We start from the raw sequence: 18,132 nt of genomic DNA on the forward strand, positions 1-18,132 counted from the left end.
AGTGGTGCAGAGCAGTGCTTGGGGCAGAGCGCTACCAGAAAACTGGACCTCAAAAAATCCCCTGTAGTGACCTAACTGGTGATGTGTTGAATCGGGTGGGCTGAATGTTGCTGGAGCAGTAGGTATTGAATGGCTACACAAAATGGAGCAGTTCCTTTTGGATTGCTTGGGAGAAATGGAAGTTTTAATTGAAAACCTGGAAAACAGAAAACCTTCTCATTGATTTTTGACCATGTCCAGTAGTAAACAGAGCCAAGAAAAAACATTTATATGTTGACTTATTAATAATATTTAATAATATTTTCTTTAATTTTTCCCCTGAGTGAGCTTGCCAGCAGGAATGTTTCCTGAAAGCAATGGTGTCTGACCGATAGAAAGCACATATTTTATTATTATGTGTGGATAAAGGTACCATAAGTGTGATCTGAAGAATTATTCTCAGGGAATAGAATACCCTTGGTAGTCCTAGACAAAACTGGAACAAAGAGCTGTTAAAACAAGCTATTTAAAAAAAAAATCTGCAAAATATTTTCTGAAATTCTTCATTCCTTTAAAGGAAAGAAATACTTAAAGATTTGAAGAAGCATTAATTCTTCCAATAGCTCCAGCTCTAACTGTGTGCTGAAATCGTTATGGTGTCATTGGTGCTTTGATGTTCACATCACTGCAGAGATTTAGAGCTGTCGTAAACAATGAATCTGTTGCTGGAAACTTTGTGTGTCTGTGAATCTAACCAAATTCCTTCAATCCTCCTCTGAATCTGACTTGACATATGTGGTGTTTATATGTCGGGAATTAAAAAAAAAAAAAAAAAAATTATTGCTGTTTTTGTCATTTTAATGAAATGGTACTGCAGCTCAATTGAAACTTGTTTTAATCATTAGATAATCAAAGAATAATTATGTGACATTAAAACATTGTATTGGATAATAATCTATTATTATTTGTTATGATTAGAAGCAACAGCTAAGGGGCAGCAGATCCCACAAGTCCCTTTGCTAACAATCTCCTGGTTGTGTGGTGTAGGTAGGAACAGAACAGCACCAGTTTGCCTTGTATGGAACTACTGGTTTTGAATAAGTGTAGAAAGAAAGAATGAATGAATGAATTACCCGTCATGGTTTGTTCATTTTCTGGGCCATCCCCATACAACCCTGAATTCAAGGCAACCACTGTTTTCTTCTGCACACTGAGGAGCTCCGTGTTGCCAAGCACTGTAACAAGGAAAGGTGTAGATAGATTCTTCTCAGCTTTCACATCTGCTTTGCTCCCGCTCCAAGAACTTGAGTGGCTGCCTGTAAGATGAGGGGGCCCCTAGTGAAATAATGACAAGGCTTCTGTAACTGACTGGAAGGAAAGACTGGAAGAGGGGAAATTCGCCAGCAAAGAGGGGAAGCAAAAGCTCCTGGGCATGCTGGAGGGCAAGGGATTTTCCCACTGTTGGATGTCAGTGCTGAGTCGGTGGGACAGCCAGGCATGGGGAATGGCAGGAGGACAGGGAGGGCTGTGCAGAGACGCTGCCTCGTGGCAGGTCACCTCTTGAGGGATGCAGCGAGGCTTCACTGTTTTGCTCCCATCTCTTCATTTCATGGATTCATAGCACACTGTTGCACTAAGATTGGGAGCTTCAGTCTGCTTCCAGCCCACTTTGGAGTGAATTCCAATGGGATTGCACCACTTCTGTCACTCTCGAAGGGAAACTTTTTATGGAGAAAATCCTCAGTTGCCCTGTGGCTCACTTGTACTTGGTCAGCTACTTTGGCATTTGAAAAAAAGTTGTACAGGCACGGACTAGAGGTTAGGTCAGGACAAGAGAGATGTTTTCCTTCTTCAATTTTTGTGCTTCTGTTAACTACAGCTGGTATAAAATTCTGATTACATCTCTTAACTCTGCATTTGATTTTATGGAGACGCTATTTATTGATAAAAGCACAGTGCAGTCTGTCTGCGAAATCTCACTGCTATTAAAAGGTCTTTGAGGTCACAGTTTCTCATCATGGCATTAATAATTTCTATTTGTATTAATTATTTGTCAAATACTGATGGTTACCATCTGGATGGATTACAAAAGCTGCTGTCTGTCCCATTCCCAGAAAACACACAGAAAAAAAAAATATCAAGTGGGTATCCTCCAAAGTATTTTATTCAATAATTGCTGTAATTATTCAATCATGAAGTAAAACCAGGTTTCCATTAGAGGTGCATATGTTAAAGTTTTGCTGATCTAGGCAGCCCCCTGCTGCATAATCATGAGTATTTTTTATTTAGTGAATACTAATGTCATTTGGCAACCTTTAAAAGTTTATAAAATCTGCTAAAGTTCAAAACCATTTTAGAGAAAGGGCCAGAGTAAACATTAACAACCTCATTTGCTTAGGTTGGGTAACTTGAAAAGGCTGCATAACACCAATGAAAATGCTTTGCCAATCACATTCTACACTAGATTAGTCTTAAAGTCCAAGGAAGAATCAAAGTTCACTTAAGCATAAAAACTTCTGTCTAGCACTCCTTCTTATCATTTCCAAGTTTAAGGAAAGAGAAAAATGAAGGAGAAAGAACAGTCGGTAGCTATTGAGGAAATAATAGACTCCTCAAAAATAAAACTGGTGAGCAAATATTTTCTTTGTTTTTCTTCAATAGTATAAAGATGCTAGATAGGAAATTGTGGATTTCAGTTGCAGAGAACTAACAACGAAATGCACAAACTGAGAACTCCTCAGGTCTGTTTTCTGTAGCTGGAGGTGTCCTCTGCTCTCACTGCCACTGCTGTTTTGAATGTCATACAGGTGCCAGATGAAGGTTTGTTTTCATTATTTTACACAATATAGCAGTTTGAGGCTGAAAAGGGTAGTGTACAGCTCTCTTGCATGCTCTAAATACTTCAAATGGATTGGGTATGAGCATTTGCTATTTACCTTTTACTCTAGGAAAGGTCTTCACAGCATAGAGCGTACAATACTTTGGGTCAGGAGAAGAACTGTTGTCCACTTTTACATAGCTGCAGCACTCAAAAGCTGTGAAAAATGCCCCAATAGCTCAGCTCTAACACTCTAACAGCCCAATGTCTGATAAATCTTCTCTATTTTGAGAGCAGACCCTTCTGGCTGCAAGGAGCCAGAAGATGCAAGCTTCATACGCCTGGAGTAAATCTTTTCATAACTGTGGAATGAAGGAAAATTTCCTTTTTTACTCTGTTTTTCTCTTTTGGAAAGGTAAATAGACATAAAGGGAAGTATTATTCTAAAATATATAGCTATTTGTGTGTAAGTTCCTCTCACAAGCATGATCTTCGTCTCAGATTTGCACAGAAGTAAGCGAAAAGGACAGATAAAACAAGTTTCTAATTCTCCTAATATACACTTCTCACTAATTTTAAGCTCCTCTGCAGCAGGATCTGCAAGAAATTCCTGCTGTTTAAGGCCACCAGGAAGGCTCTGTATTATCCCAAAGCCACTGCTGCATGTCTCATGTTGTTATCTGTATAGAGCAATGCAAGACTTGAAGTCCTTAGTAGATGGCAGGTAATAGAGAAGGCTATGTTAAGCTCCTTGGCGTCTGTAATGTATAGGTTATGATTGGTTCTGGAGCTAAACTTTATGATTTTCTGTCAATGGCATTTACATAGGTTGAATAAAAGACTTAAGAACTCACAGGCAACTGCAGTGGCTGCTTGATCTGTTCTGCAGGCAGTCAAGCTTCTTACTGCAAGATAAAGCTAAATTGTGGAAACCACAAAGATTTCTAGAAAGTCATTCTGAGGAATTAACTCCTGAAAGATACAATTGCTTTTCTTAGCTTCTCCTTCTCTATCAGCCAAGGCTGATGTTAGTATCTATATTTAAGAGAAAATGCCTCATAATCTAATCCTGCAAAAAAAATCTGTTTATCATTTGTCCTTCACCCTCAACATTTCTTGTGTTTTTATACTGACATTAGTTCATTGTTTTTAAAGGGAGAATTTGGACAATTTGGTGTAGGAATTTATATATGGTAGCCAGATAAATAGAAGAAATTAGATGGAACCAGGAATTAGTGCATTAGTTGCTCTTACTAGTTAACAAGCTAACAGAGCTGTCATTTAATTGTCATCTTTGGGTTTCAGACCCTGGAGGTTAGCAGGGCAGTACTCCTGTGATGTTTGATTTCCAGTTGCAAGTTGGATGATGACAGTATCACAACATCACTTCACTTTTGGTGTGTGTTTCTTATGTTAGTTTTGTAACCAGGAAAGTCAAGAACAGCTGAAAATGTATAATTCGATATGATAACTGAAAGAACAGAACTCTCCTGCAAAAGGCTGATTCTCCAGAAAATTCCTTTGCTTGGTCATATTTGATCAGACATTTCTCTAGACAATGGACTTCTGTGTGTATGATCAGGGTAAGAATTTACTGTAGCTGAGAATATGAACAGAGTTCATTTTTCTCTGATGAATAATGAACCAGCTTGATGATCGTTATTTGAAGTTAAAAAATGAACCAGTTTTCATGCATAATACATAATATGTAATATGATATATCTGAACATTAAATCCCTGGTTGAGGAGCATGTAGTTATGAACCATGTTAAAGATAAATATGGAAAGAGATACAGTTTGTTTAAAGGAAAACAAGTCTGAATAGGGAAGCATTTGCTTTTCTGCTGTTCTCTTTAGATAATAAAAAGAGGAACTGGAACATCTGTGATTCTGTGATTTGGATATTCGTTACTACAAAGACCTTCTATTTTCAAATATAAGTATTTTGTGTTGTAATTACAAAAGGAACTAAAACACTTAGCTGTGAATGCAATATTCTTGTTCTAGACTCTAACACTGGTATGCTACAACTTTTATGACAGTTGACAGTGTAAACACATCCTTATGAAGAAAAAGGATAGCACAGTTGATATTGTTCAACTTTATCGAAGCAACATAGCAATTGCAAAAGAAAGCCAGAGGTTGAACTCAAGTCTTCTGAGTACAGGACTTGTATTGACTGACACCTACCTACAATTCCTTTAAATTAGATTAAAAGTCACAATTTACTGAAACACAAATTGAAGATACAAGAATTACCCCAGTTTTCCTCTTTGCAAAATTTGGAAACACCTGGTGGTATAGATACTATAATACTATTTAGAAAATAGATTTGAAATGACTGGGTTATTATACATACATTGATCAACTCACTATTCGGCCAAATCTGAAGTTCATTTGAAGGCTTCAAAAACTGGAAAAAAAAAGTGGTGTTTACTTGTCATGAATAAACAAGAAAGAAATGACAAGGAATTAAGCATGTGTGTTTTATGTTTTGTACCCCAGTAACACAAATACTGAACAAACTTTCACTTGATATGTAAAATGAACTGTGGACACAGCTCCAAATTTAGATTTCTATGTTTGGGATACATATATGGTATAATAGTATAAAAACTTCATAAAATCCCTACTTTGTTTTTTTTCAATTAAAATGAATAAACAAGAATCACATAGAAATGGATTGATGCTATCATAATTTGGGGGCTAAGAAAGAGAAGTAGCCTCATTTTACAAAGCTGTTCTTTGAAGTGATGCTAGCAATTAGGTTCATGAGAACATTATTTGAGTGGGATATATTTAGGAAGGGAAAGAATAAAGTATTGTACTAATATTTCACATTGAGCACTTTATTCTAGATGCAGTCTGAGCAAGTATTAATTTTTACCACGCATCAAAAGAAATTTTCTTTTGCAGAAGCAGTACTCAGCCTTTCAAGTTAGGTAGCTACCTAGTTTATTGTTGTGACAAGTCAAGCAGCCGCTGTTATGCTTTCTTGTCACTTCAGTTTGCCAAGTCTGTAGGCGCACACAGCACACATGTATGCCATACTTCTGCGACTGCAGGAAATATAGGTGTATAGACACACCTGGTGAGTTACATGTTTGCAGTTACTAATCCTGGAAAAGAGGGTAACAAACAAAATTTCTGCTAGCAGGACTATTCCTGCAACTTGCTTCCAAATTTCCCTCTTTTTTATGGACTCTTCTGACCTGGGTAGAATGAGGACCTCTGGTAGAGGTGGACTGGTCCTGACCCCTGTATTTTCTGTGGGCACCTTGCCCATTCAGATCATACACTCGGGCTTGTGAATGGGACTGTGAGGAAATAAGACCCAGGGAGAAATGGTAGCTGGAAATAAGACTCCACTGACAGGAGAGTCCCTCCTGCTGTCTGTTCCCAGGTCCCTCAAGGGAAATCAGGCTAGCTGATGAATTGTTTTGTCCTATCAGGACAGTCCAGATACCTCTGGTGAAAAGCTCATCCTATCCTGGGCTTTAGCCTTTTTAGGTATCTAGAACACGTGAGGTGTCTGTTCTTTAAAAATACACATAACCTCCATCACTTCCATGGTTTCAGACATCCTTTTGGACATACAGAAAGCTGTTTGCTACAGGAATTAGTCTTTCTAGCTAGTCCTGCATATCTAGGGTTTGTTGATTGTAGCCTTTTCTGAATGCATATTAGTAAAATGAAATAGAGATTATGTAGAAAGTAACTGAAGAGGAGTCTTTTTAGGTTAAGGGACAAGCTAAAGAGTTGATAAAGGTTTTGTCAAAAGAGAAGATATTAATGAAGTGCTCCAAGAATCAGTCCTCAGCCTCAGTTTATTTAATATTTTCATTACTGACCTTGGTACAAAAAATACATTTATGCTGATGAAATTTACTGAGGTAGCAAAAGTAGAAAGTATTGCCAATACAAAGGAGGATGAGGATATCATAGAGGAAGAATTATATGACTGTGATGACAGAATAGTATAAATGGAAGGAATGTAATAGTACTGAGTGCAAGGTCATTCATTTAAATACTAATAACAGGAGTGTCTGCAGTAAGCTGAGAGCTCATTAACTGAAGATGACAGAGAAAGATCTGGTTACATTAGTTGTTCAGAGGATGACTATAAGCCATCAAAATAATGGGACTGCAAAAAGGAGATAAATTTGATCTTAGGATTCATCTCGAGAGAGATTTCCAAGAGACACAAGGAATATCCACTGCAGAATTCACTGGGTAGAAAACTTTTAGAATGCAGTATACAAATAAAGGTGTCCATCCTTCTGAAAAACTAATTCAAAGCAGGAATGGTATAGAGAGACCTGTTAAGACAAATCATAGCATGGGAAGTCTGACTAAAGAAGCATGACCCGTTCAACTTAGCAAAGCAAAGGCTTAAGGGAGTGATGGTCACTCATAATAATCACACAGAGAGGTTAAACAAAGATCTTTGTAAGTAAAAAGAACACAGACTTGAATGCTTCTGTGACACAAACTGATCACGCAAAGATCAAGCAAAATGGAAAAAATGCTTAAATAGTATGTGATCATGTAAGTGAACACTATAATGACATAAAGCTGTCTAGGCTGTAGGAGAGCAGGCACAGACAACCCTTATTCCTGTATTCCATCATCATATTAAGAGTCCTTCTCTTTCATTCATGGAAGATATGGAAATGCTATTTGATTTAAAAGTCTTCCTTTTAAATAATATGATATTTACCAAGAGCTGCCATGCTATGGGATTTGCAAAACTACATTATTTCCATTCATGAAGTGATATTTTTCCTGGCTTAGTAATGTATTCCTTTAAAACAAAACAAAACAAAACCAAACCAAACCAAACCAAACCAAACCAAACCAAACCAAACCAAACCAAACCCAGGACTTTGTATTAGAGACTGTGAATTGTGATCACAGCTGTCCATTGCTAGATATCCATGTGGGCAATGAACCCTTAACATTTGCCACACAATCCTGCCTGCATAGCAGTTCAGACCCAACTATTGAGTACAACAAGGTGCTCTGGATGAGGCCTTTATGGACTCGTCTTGGACACTGCCAGTGGGCACAAGGTCACAGGCTCTTGAGAGGTGCTGCTGAGCTCAAGCCAGGCACTCGCTCAGGTTCTTCAGCTGAAGTTTGCTTTTATAATTGGTCTAAGCTTCAAAGTTGAGCATCTTTCAGGACTGAGCCCCGTGAATGGAAATTCTCATGTTCCAGTCTTTGCACACAGGCATTGAAGATCCCATGACACTTTATACAAAAGGAAGAACGTTAACCCCAGTGTCCTTGCCAAACGCTAACTTCGTTAATTACAGTCTGCTTTCTTTAATTCTCCTTGCAGTTTTAATTAGATATGGTATTATTCTCTTCCTGTACCACATTGTCACTGGTTATTCCCACTTAACCATTTGCTGTGTTAGAGGTTGTTAATCTTTTGTCCAAAGCTGGCTGCATTTTAGAAGCAGGAAAAATGGCTAATTATATACTGCTATTTTTACTGTGCGTGCTCACCTCTTACGAGTCAGTTGCATCTAAATTCTCAGGCACACATACATAAATACATATATCATAAATGGAAAGGTTAGAAATTATGTGACTTAGTAAGACTTCTTAGAACAACACAGGTGTGAACCAATATTGCTCATGACACCTGCAGGATAAATATGCATTTTCTTAGGACTTATGAATTTTCATACCAAAATGTTTCCACATCTCTAAACTGAAAGTAAGAACATATTTTTGATGCAGTATAATCAGCTGGAGTTTTAAAGTGCTTTGGGATTCATCAAGTTTGACAGTGCTATATAATTGTAAGATCATCAACGTACACATATCATACAAATATGCCATTACAAATGATTTGTACTTTTAGTAAGATAGCGATGGATTTTTGTAAGATGATGTCAATCTGTATATTTATCTTGTAATGTAAAACTGGAAACTATTAGGAGCCTCACATTGAAAAACTTTCCCCACTCACATGACATGGTAAGAAATATAGTGCATTATGGTGTATGGATTTGCAGTGCATATGCAAACAACTAGATGTATTTTGACACACGATTTCTATAATATATTTTGCTATATATTTTAATTTTGTAACTTAAAAATCAGTTATTTCCTAGATGTCTGTATTTCTAAATGAGATTCCTTCTTTGGCAGACAAAAAAGTATCTTTCCTTGTGTTGTATCAAAAATGGTCAATGTCAATTTTAAGATTGTTCTCAATGTTCAGTAACATTAACAAGGAAATACCTTGGGATTTTCCATACTTGATATCAATGCAGGAAAAGTTCAGTTAGAGAGTTTCAGCAATATACTTTGATACATTTTTTACTTTGTATTTTTAAAATAGCCCCATAATCAGAAATATGAATGTTTATCAAGAAAGATCTAGTCTGGTTTGCTTTGTTGTTCTTATGAGATTTTTTAAATAACAGTTTATTTGGAAATTTTCACATTAGGAGCACCATGAAGTTCTGTGAGAAGGTACATATGGCAACACTCACTCTGGGCTTTCTTTAGAGTCGATAGGAAGAAATAGAGGTGATTCAGTTCGATCTAAGTGTCTGAGACAGGTCAGATTGATCACACCCTATTTCTTCTCCTGATCCTGAATTCTGACATTGAGTTATTCCTTGCACACTAATTCATAGCAGATTTTTCCATGCATCACCATTTCTTTAGGAATGAAGCAACCACCAAAGGTAGTTAATTTACTGGTGCTTTATATCTGCTTTGACCTACTGAAAGTGTGAAAATGCTATGCTGGCTGAGTATGAAGACAGTGTTTCAAAAGGACACCTCCAGTGGCTTTATCCACATAGTGGCCATTACAATATACTTGAGATTTCTACTAAATGCAGAGCAAGAAAGAGAAAGTTGATGGTGTGATTGACACAACTGCTTTTGTAGTGAGCAGAATCACCCAGACAAATGCTGAAGGGAGACAGCAAACCTAAGGCTGGAAGGGATGCAGGGAGAATAAAACAAACCTTTTCTGGGGGGCAAGATGAGTAAGCTGTTTATTCTGTTCCCCAATCCTTCAGCACACTGACTGAGACGATGAGAGACTTAAGGAGGATCAAACCTACCATTCTCTATTTCCAAGAGTACCCTACATATGTATTATCAAAAGCATCATATTTGTCACATCTGTGAATGTTTCAATTGGAAAGACAGATTCTGCAACTCAGAAATAAGTGCTTTCAAGAAGGTGAATGAGGGAGAATTTTGTAGCATCTCTGTGACAGAGCTGTTGAGTAGGGTTATTCTCTCATATCCAAGTTCTGGAGAATAATTTAGGACAGTTAACATTAGATTAAAATTTCTCTTTAATGACATGGCAGAACGCTGGGTTTGACACTTTTAGTGATTAACACGTATGTGAATCATTCCAATTAGGAAGGTTATAAGATTGCAGCCATCAGTAGATGAATGGCTTGGGTTTGGGTTTCATTCTCATCGTCTCTACATGGAGTTATGATTCTGCTTTCCTAATGACTGATAAAAATTGCCAAATGATGAGGGGAAAAGTGCTGAAGACCATCTGTGTGAAACAAAGATTATGTGGGGCATTTGGGAAAATATTTCATGCCTTTCTCTGCTCGATGGAAGCATTAGTGCAGCCAGACATAGACCATGGACAGATAGATACTTGCTTTGCAGCCTTAGCTATATGGATTGACTCTGTCCCAGAGGTTCTGCTGATGGAGGAAGGTGTATGAGCTCTTATCACTCCAGACAATGGCAGCTGAGTGAGTTGGAAGTACCTTTATCAACTGTGTCATCAATTCAGCTGAAATGACTACCTGCGGTTTTAAGCCAAGTTTACTCACTCCCTTGTGAACCCTCACAGACTTCTGAACTTTCAGGTGTATTGGTATTATTTTGTTATTAACAGATACGTTGGCCATCCATATTCTTTTCACTTGGATTTGAGCCTTGTCATTTGAATTTATACCTTTGTGAACAGACTGTAGAAATTTAACTACATTTTGAAAATAAAGATGAATTACTGCTTGAAAAGAAGTAATAATTGACATATCTTATGTTTGTGTCAAACTGTGGTTTACAATTCTGATTTTTTCATTAATTATATTGATAGTTTTACAAATTAAGATTACCACCAGTTTCAACTTATAGGACTCATGTACATGGATATGTGAAATATGTAAAATGTGACATTTCTTGTTAGATTAGTTATTAGATTATATTACTTTCAGTGGTTACTATTTCCTAGCATTTCAGAAAAATGATAGCCTAAACCCTATAGCAGCCTTATCCAATGTCCACTGGAATAAGTGCAGGAGTCTCACTGACTGAATTTTTTTATATAATTCTGTTTTTGTATAATTTCAATAGGCCAAATTCATTTATATGAATGTAGGAAGTCATTACATTGGTGTCTAGAGCTAATATGAGTTCAGTCTTGTAATACACTATCCCAGGAATAAAGAAAATGCAAAGGTAAAGCTGCAGTGAATTCTGTACTACTTGTCAGTTTACCACTCTGGAATGAAACAAAGCGCTTAACGTGTGAATGTGCTTAGTGTTCAAATCCTGCATATTAAACATAGCTTGTTCTTGAGTAATTCTCAACTGAATTCCAAACATTCTTTTAAAAAGTATTTTCACTGAGAGATCAAATATGTAATCAGATTTTCAAAACTGACTTGGTGCTGTGATTTCTAATGGTATTTAAGAATTGTCAGTTCTCCTAAGTACCTCTACTTTAAAAATCAGCATATTATTTGTGTGTATTCAAAAGGAATCCTGATAGCTCCATTTCATTGTAGTTTATACAACTGGGAGAATTTAATACAAACTACGTTCTTGGATAATTTAGTAAAATTACTAGTTAATTTAGTAAAATAATTATTTAAAAATAAAACTTATTTAAAATTTCAGATTTAAAATAAAAATATAACAAGAACTGCCATAGAAAAACTTCACACTGAACAAGTCATTGGGAAAGTATCTCCACTCAAAATAACTTGTGGTGAAGCTCACAGGCTCTACAAGAAGAGAAATGATCAGAGCCTAAAAAAGTTGGCTCCAAGCAGACCGGTGGTTGGAGTTTCAATGATCTGTGTAAAAAAGCCCAGGGTGTTTCAGGATCTCTGGATGTACGACAGATCTGTAACAACATGTTTTCTTGCCTATGCTAAAACAGTATTCTTAGATAACTCTTAATTTCCTTTCATGCTTTGATGTCTGAAGTTAGCAGTTTTATCTACAATTTTCACTTTTTTCACCCCCTTTTCTGAGTCCTTGTGTCTTGGCCACAAAAGAAAAAAAGAAATGTAAGCATAAACTTTATATGCATGATAAAATGAAAAAAATATGTTGCCCTTATTGCCTCAGAAGGCAATAAGAATACAAAACTTCTTTGTGAACCTGGACTTGGACTCTTTTTATACAGTTGTTTTCACATGAATATATAGAAATGTATAAGATAATGATCAATGCTGAAAAATTGGTTGTACAGTCATAGAAACTGAGCAAAATCTAAACTATTCTTTACTATATTTCTATATATTTTACTGTTATTACAGAATTTTAAAATTATTGAAGTAAAATTAATATTTGGGTAATCATCTAGAATGCATAGAAACATACTTTAGCCTTACTTCTCTTTAAATTCATTCTATGGGTTTATTAAAATAACATTATATTGCATTTTGGAAGGTAATAAGTATAATAGTATACATGTTCATGTATGTTATGCTTGTTAAAACCATTAGGTTATCTGGTCTATCATGACAATGGCACAGTTACTTTCCTTAAAGCATACTTGATGTTCTGTCCACTCTAATTTTAACTATTGCATCTAACTGGGTTACTGAATCTTTTTACTGCTAAACCAGGCTCAGTATGAAATACCAATTTGGAATTTAGTGATGTGGTTAAAATATCACTGGGGAGTAAGTCAAAACCAGCAAGGTTATTTTAATTTCAGCTGAATTTGTGTTTGAAGTGCAGTTGTGATAATCCTGTTATTGGAAAATACTGTACAGTAATCACTAAAAAACAGACACTGGGAGACATATCCTGCCATCACTCTGCATCTGAAACCTGCACAAATGACACTTAGAAAGCTACTTGTGGAACAGTGCCCCTTCACTTTCAATTTTACTTAATCCTACATAATGGCAAACTTTCCCTTTAGACACACATACACAGCTCCTTCTAAAGAATATCAGACTCATATTAAAATAAGTTTGATCTTGTTTTTATTTTTTTTTTAATATTTTAAGTCTTTAACTTATTTTCTTTTCTTTTATTTTTCTTATTCTTCTTTCCTCTCTCTACCCCTCAAGCTATCTAGCAGCATTTTGGATATATATAACAGTGACCAGGGAATGGCACCAGCTAATATGGGTCTCACAAATACTTCTTGCCCAGCTAATCTACCAGTAAAAAGGGAACTCACAGGTAAAATAACTCTGAGATTTTAGTATTTTAGAATTTCAGAAGTGATGGTGTTTCTCTTAATAGTTGAATAGATCTTACCCATGAAATTGATGTCCTTTTTTTTTTTTTTCCATTTGTAGTTCTATTTAAGTAAAAGAACAAAGACCAAGGATAAATGTTTTCTTTCTGTTCTTCTCTTTAGCAATTCAGACACCATGTTTGCTCCCTGTTTTTTATGAACGTCATGCTTTTTATAAACCTAATTATTTTAGGAAACTGTGGATTCTTCCACATGTTGGCTCCTAAGCAATGGCACAAATAAATTATCATCCATTAAATTTGTTCCAGGATAGAACAAACAGTTCTTTTAAAACCTTACAATAAGGCTATTCAAGGTAAATCTATATTAGTGGATTAGAAACTTTAAAAGTTACATTCAATTAATCGAAAGAATGCTAACAACCATGTACAGTTTATTAGTGTTACTCAGAGGAAACAGTGAGTTTGTTCAATATCTTACAAATCTGATTAACTCTTGCATTATGGGATATACAAATCCATATTCGCATTAGTGTATTGTAAGTTTTATCCTGATGTATTATAAAATACAGCAAGTTGGAGAAAAACACCCCTCCATAGTATGTCTATATTCTTAATTTAAAAATGTGCAATACAAAGACCCTTAAGCAACCTGCCAGTCTTGCTCAATAATATAGTACTCATAGAATATAGATTTGCTTCTGATCTTGTTTAATAATAAAAAGAGTAATGAAGTAAAAAAGACTAGAAGGCTGCTTTTTGTGACAAGAGGCTATTTTGAAAAGGTTGAAGATGTACTGGAATTGCAACTTAAGGACTGTTTTAATAAATGTTACTTTCTGTCAGAAGCAGATACACGAGCGATGGCAAAGGAGAGACAGAAAAAAGATAACCACAATCTCAGTAAGTATATATTTATCTTTCATCTCATTAAATTGAATGTATGGGGAATGCAGAAATATACATTAGCTGCCATATCTCTGCTCTTGTTCTAGATCAGCGTCTTACCACGGTAATCAAATTGAACTTGGTCTGCAAACACAGCCAACCACATCACTTTCTTCCCTGAAATTTATTTCTGTCTTTGACTTTTGTATTTCAAAATACTTTGCATATTGTAATGAATTTCCATATAATCTCCCATCACAATTCTTCGGTTGTACATGTATCCTGCACACTTTACTTCATGTTGTGTGAGTATTACAGTACAAAACAGACAAGAAAGGAGGCAGGTGATGAAAAAAAACCACAAAACCAAACAAAACCAAACCAAACCCCCAAAACAATACAGAAACAAACAAACAAACAAAAACCAAAAGAAAAACAAAACACACCACAATGCAAATATAGAGTCTTCACAACTTATTTACTAAAGCGCCTAAGTGAGAGGCTGTATCCCTCTACGGGCGGCGGTAAGGAAAAGAAAAATTGCAGAGAATATCAGCCAACTTTTAAACATTAGTTGAGCACTTAAAGTGGTGGAAATTGTACTTCACAAAAGGAGATCAAGGCAGGACCTGACAAGATTCATGGTGGTCTGACTCTGCTCTGATGCATACGCCCCCTAACCTCTGTAGGCTGGGTTACTCTTCTGTTTCCTTCATGGAGAACAGTTCAGCCATGTACAGAGGTTAAGCATTTCAGTTCTAGAGGAATAGTCTTCTGCAGGGAGAGTTTACAGGGAAATCACAGAATCACAGAATGTTAGGGATTGGAAGGGACCTCAGAAGTTCATCTAATCCAATCCCCCTGCCAGAGCAGAAACACTTAGATGAGACTACACAGGAATGTGTCCAGGCAGGTTTTGAATGTCTCCAGAGAAGGAGACTCCACAACCCCCCTGGGCAGCCTGTTTCAGCGTTCTGATACTCTCACTGAGAAGAAATTTCTTCTCAAATTTAAGTGGAAGCTCTTGTGTCCAGTTTGAACCCATTACCCCTTGTCCTACTGTTGGTTGTCACCGAGAAGAGCCTGGCTCCATTCTCGTGACACTCACCCTTAATGTATTTCTAAGCATTGATAAGGTCACCCCTCAGTCTCCTCTTCTCCAAGACTAGGAAAGGTGATGGGTAAGAGTTGTCTGGAACTGCATGGGCAAAGACAGACACAAGCTTACAATCAGGGATGCCAGGTGTTCCTGTTGCCTCCATTGTTTATTTTGGCTCTGAGATCATCCTTCCTGAACACAGAAGATATATCTGAGAACTGTCCCTTGCCACTGGCAGCTGAACTAAAGGCTGTGTGCCAGGATGGCAGCATGCAGACATGCAACATCTCTCCTGGTTTGGCTCCAAGTGTATGCTTTAGAGCTCAAAGACTCTCTGGAGATAGCTCTACTATCTGATGGCCTGGACATATTAATGCACTACATATAAAGGCTTTATTAGTGTGATCTGCTTTCCTGTGAGTACCAGTATTTTTAGAGATGGTCTGAAAAGTCAGTTTTTGGAACTTTATCAGAATTATACAAACATTTATGTTTCAAGTTATGTTTCAAGTCCACATTTTATAGAAATGTTCTTATACACTCTCATATCAAGGAAGAACTAGAAAAAGTTCCTTTTGAAAAGTTACATCCTCAATGAAAGCATAAGAAGGCATTTAAATTTAAGAAATGTAATCCTTTGTTCATATAATAGCAAACATTTAAACCATTACTACATCTATTTTGTTGTGGTGGTTTTGTTTGTTTGTTTACCAAACAAAGAACTAAGGGTGCAATGTTTGTTTGTTATATGGTCATCCTGTCCATGTAGTTTGAAAAATTTTCTGGTTTGGCTTTGGTACAATTTGCTGCTTGAAATATTATTGATAACTCAGAATAGTCCTGGAACTGCAGCAGACATAAGTCAGTAAGGTCCTAATGAAACATGTTTCCAAGCTTCAAAGTTGCCCCTCCACTTAATTCACTAGTATGACCACTGGAAGTTTCTTTTCAGGAAAAACTGCAAAAATGGAAAGAAAAAAATTCTGTATGTGTTGACTTGTAACAATTTTTTTCTTTACCTTGTTTTATAGTTAATGTTCAGTTGACTACTTTTTGATTAGTATCTTGCAGAGTTTTTTCACACTGTAAATATTAGTTAAACTACAGTATTATGCCAGGGCTGCATAGTTAATACACATTCTTTAACTTTGCCATTATTTTGCCAACATAACTGAAATCTAGCTTTTAAATTTTTCAGTTGCTATGTGCTTTTGTATATTGTGTTCTCCTGTGAGATCTAGCACATTCATGCTGATGGGATGTAAGGGGTCACTTAATGGTACATTCAGGAGAATTATAAATGTCTCCTGAATATGTGAATCATTACTACAAAATCTGAGATGCTTTAATCTGTTGAGGGAAGTTCCTGTTTCTAGAGAAAGTAAGACAAGATAATACATCCCACCAAGGCAGAGCATTTCATTAGGGTAAATAATAACATCTAAGGAGTTTCCTGAGCTAGAATTATCCAGGGTGGAAATACCTGACTGCTGCACAAACCCAAGGGCTTCACACAGACAGGAAAAGAGCTTTATGTATTGGAAGAACTAAAGAACTAGAAGTGATCTATATGGTGGGGCTGAGACTGAAAGTGATATACTCATATGTCTGTGAGAAGGTTGAAGTCAGCCTAGGAAGACTCACTAGACCTCCTTTGACTGCAAACTTCTAATTTAGCTCTACCAGGATTTTGTACTTATATTCAGTATTAAGACATCAAACTTCAAGTGCACATCTCCATACATGGATGAGGGAAGCATGTATCCATCCTCCCCATGTTCTAGGCTCATCAGGTTTGATCTAACAGAGTACAGTGGCATCAGCATATTGAGCCCAAGGTAAGGTCTTCCAAGAAGCAAGGGATAAGAGAAACAGCTCAATGCAATGCTAGGGATGGACCAAAGCTGCATCCTATCCATTCAGTGAGGTTTGGACTGAGTCAAAGTACAACATGGAGAGGAGTGGACAAAAGTGTGACTTCATGCCAGTAGAATATCACTGCTGGTCCCTGACAGCTAGCAGTATCACAACGGGACTACATTCTCACCAATTCTACTTTCTATGTCACAATTATCTACAAGAAATCCACCAAAGCTATGAGATGTCCTTTGGGCCTAACCCCTAGAAAATGTGAGGTTTCTGCATGTAAAAGTAGCTGAAGAAAAACTAGTAAGGAAGTAGAGGATAATTGTCTTTAAATTAGTGAAATGAGAGGCAGAAACGTAACAGACCCTTTGTGGAGGGAAGGTTCACACACTCAAATCTGGATACCAGTACATTGCCGATAAACTAGACTGAGAGAACTAAGAAGGCAAACTAATTTTAAGAGGCTTACCTTCTCTTTTTTCCATTTTAACTAAACTACAAGTAATCCAAGATACTGTATATAGTTTGTCTTAGCAGGAGCATAAATTTAAACAGTTTAAATTGTATTATTTTTCTTCATTTTCTGTGTGAGCAAAAAGTTATTGTAAACACACTTGTACTGTCAGTCACCAAAGGAAACAGATGTGCAGGAGTTGAAGTGTTTCTGAGTCACAATCTTTCTTCATTTCAGTGAAGGGATATGGTTGCAGTTATTTATTCTCTATGGTTTGCAATGTTGATATCTGTAGATAAGGGATAGTGAAGCTGTTAACTGTGCGCTGTAGCGGGAATTCTGCCAAATTGTGAAACGCTGGATGAGTTGTCTTGCATCCCTATTGAAGCAAAACTCCACTAAGCTGAAAATACCACTGTGTGGGAGCAAGATGGAGAAAAGATACACAAACATAAGAAAAGAAGAAGTGTTACCTCATGTTTAGACAATATGTGACTGTTTCATTCTGTAAGAGTCTAGTTGTAAATGGGGAAGAAACATACAGGTAGGGTAAGACACAGCAATGGTACA

The 18,132-nt window shown here is 36.6% G+C and overlaps 1 protein-coding gene across 1 annotated transcript in view; it reads left to right on the forward strand.

Moving 5' to 3' along the window:
* Positions 1-18,132, forward strand: part of TFEC (transcription factor EC) — a gene marked incomplete at both ends in the record, with an annotated part of 68,806 nt that overhangs the window by 42,505 nt on the left and 8,169 nt on the right. Inside the window, 2 exon segments of the mRNA XM_080363586.1 lie at positions 13,123-13,237; positions 14,102-14,158. Of these exon segments, the coding sequence (XP_080219712.1) occupies positions 13,123-13,237; positions 14,102-14,158 (172 nt within the window).

The sequence above is a fragment of the Nesoenas mayeri genome (genome assembly GCF_963082525.1).
Source record: "Nesoenas mayeri genome assembly, chromosome: 1".
Lineage (NCBI taxonomy): Eukaryota > Metazoa > Chordata > Aves > Columbiformes > Columbidae > Nesoenas > Nesoenas mayeri.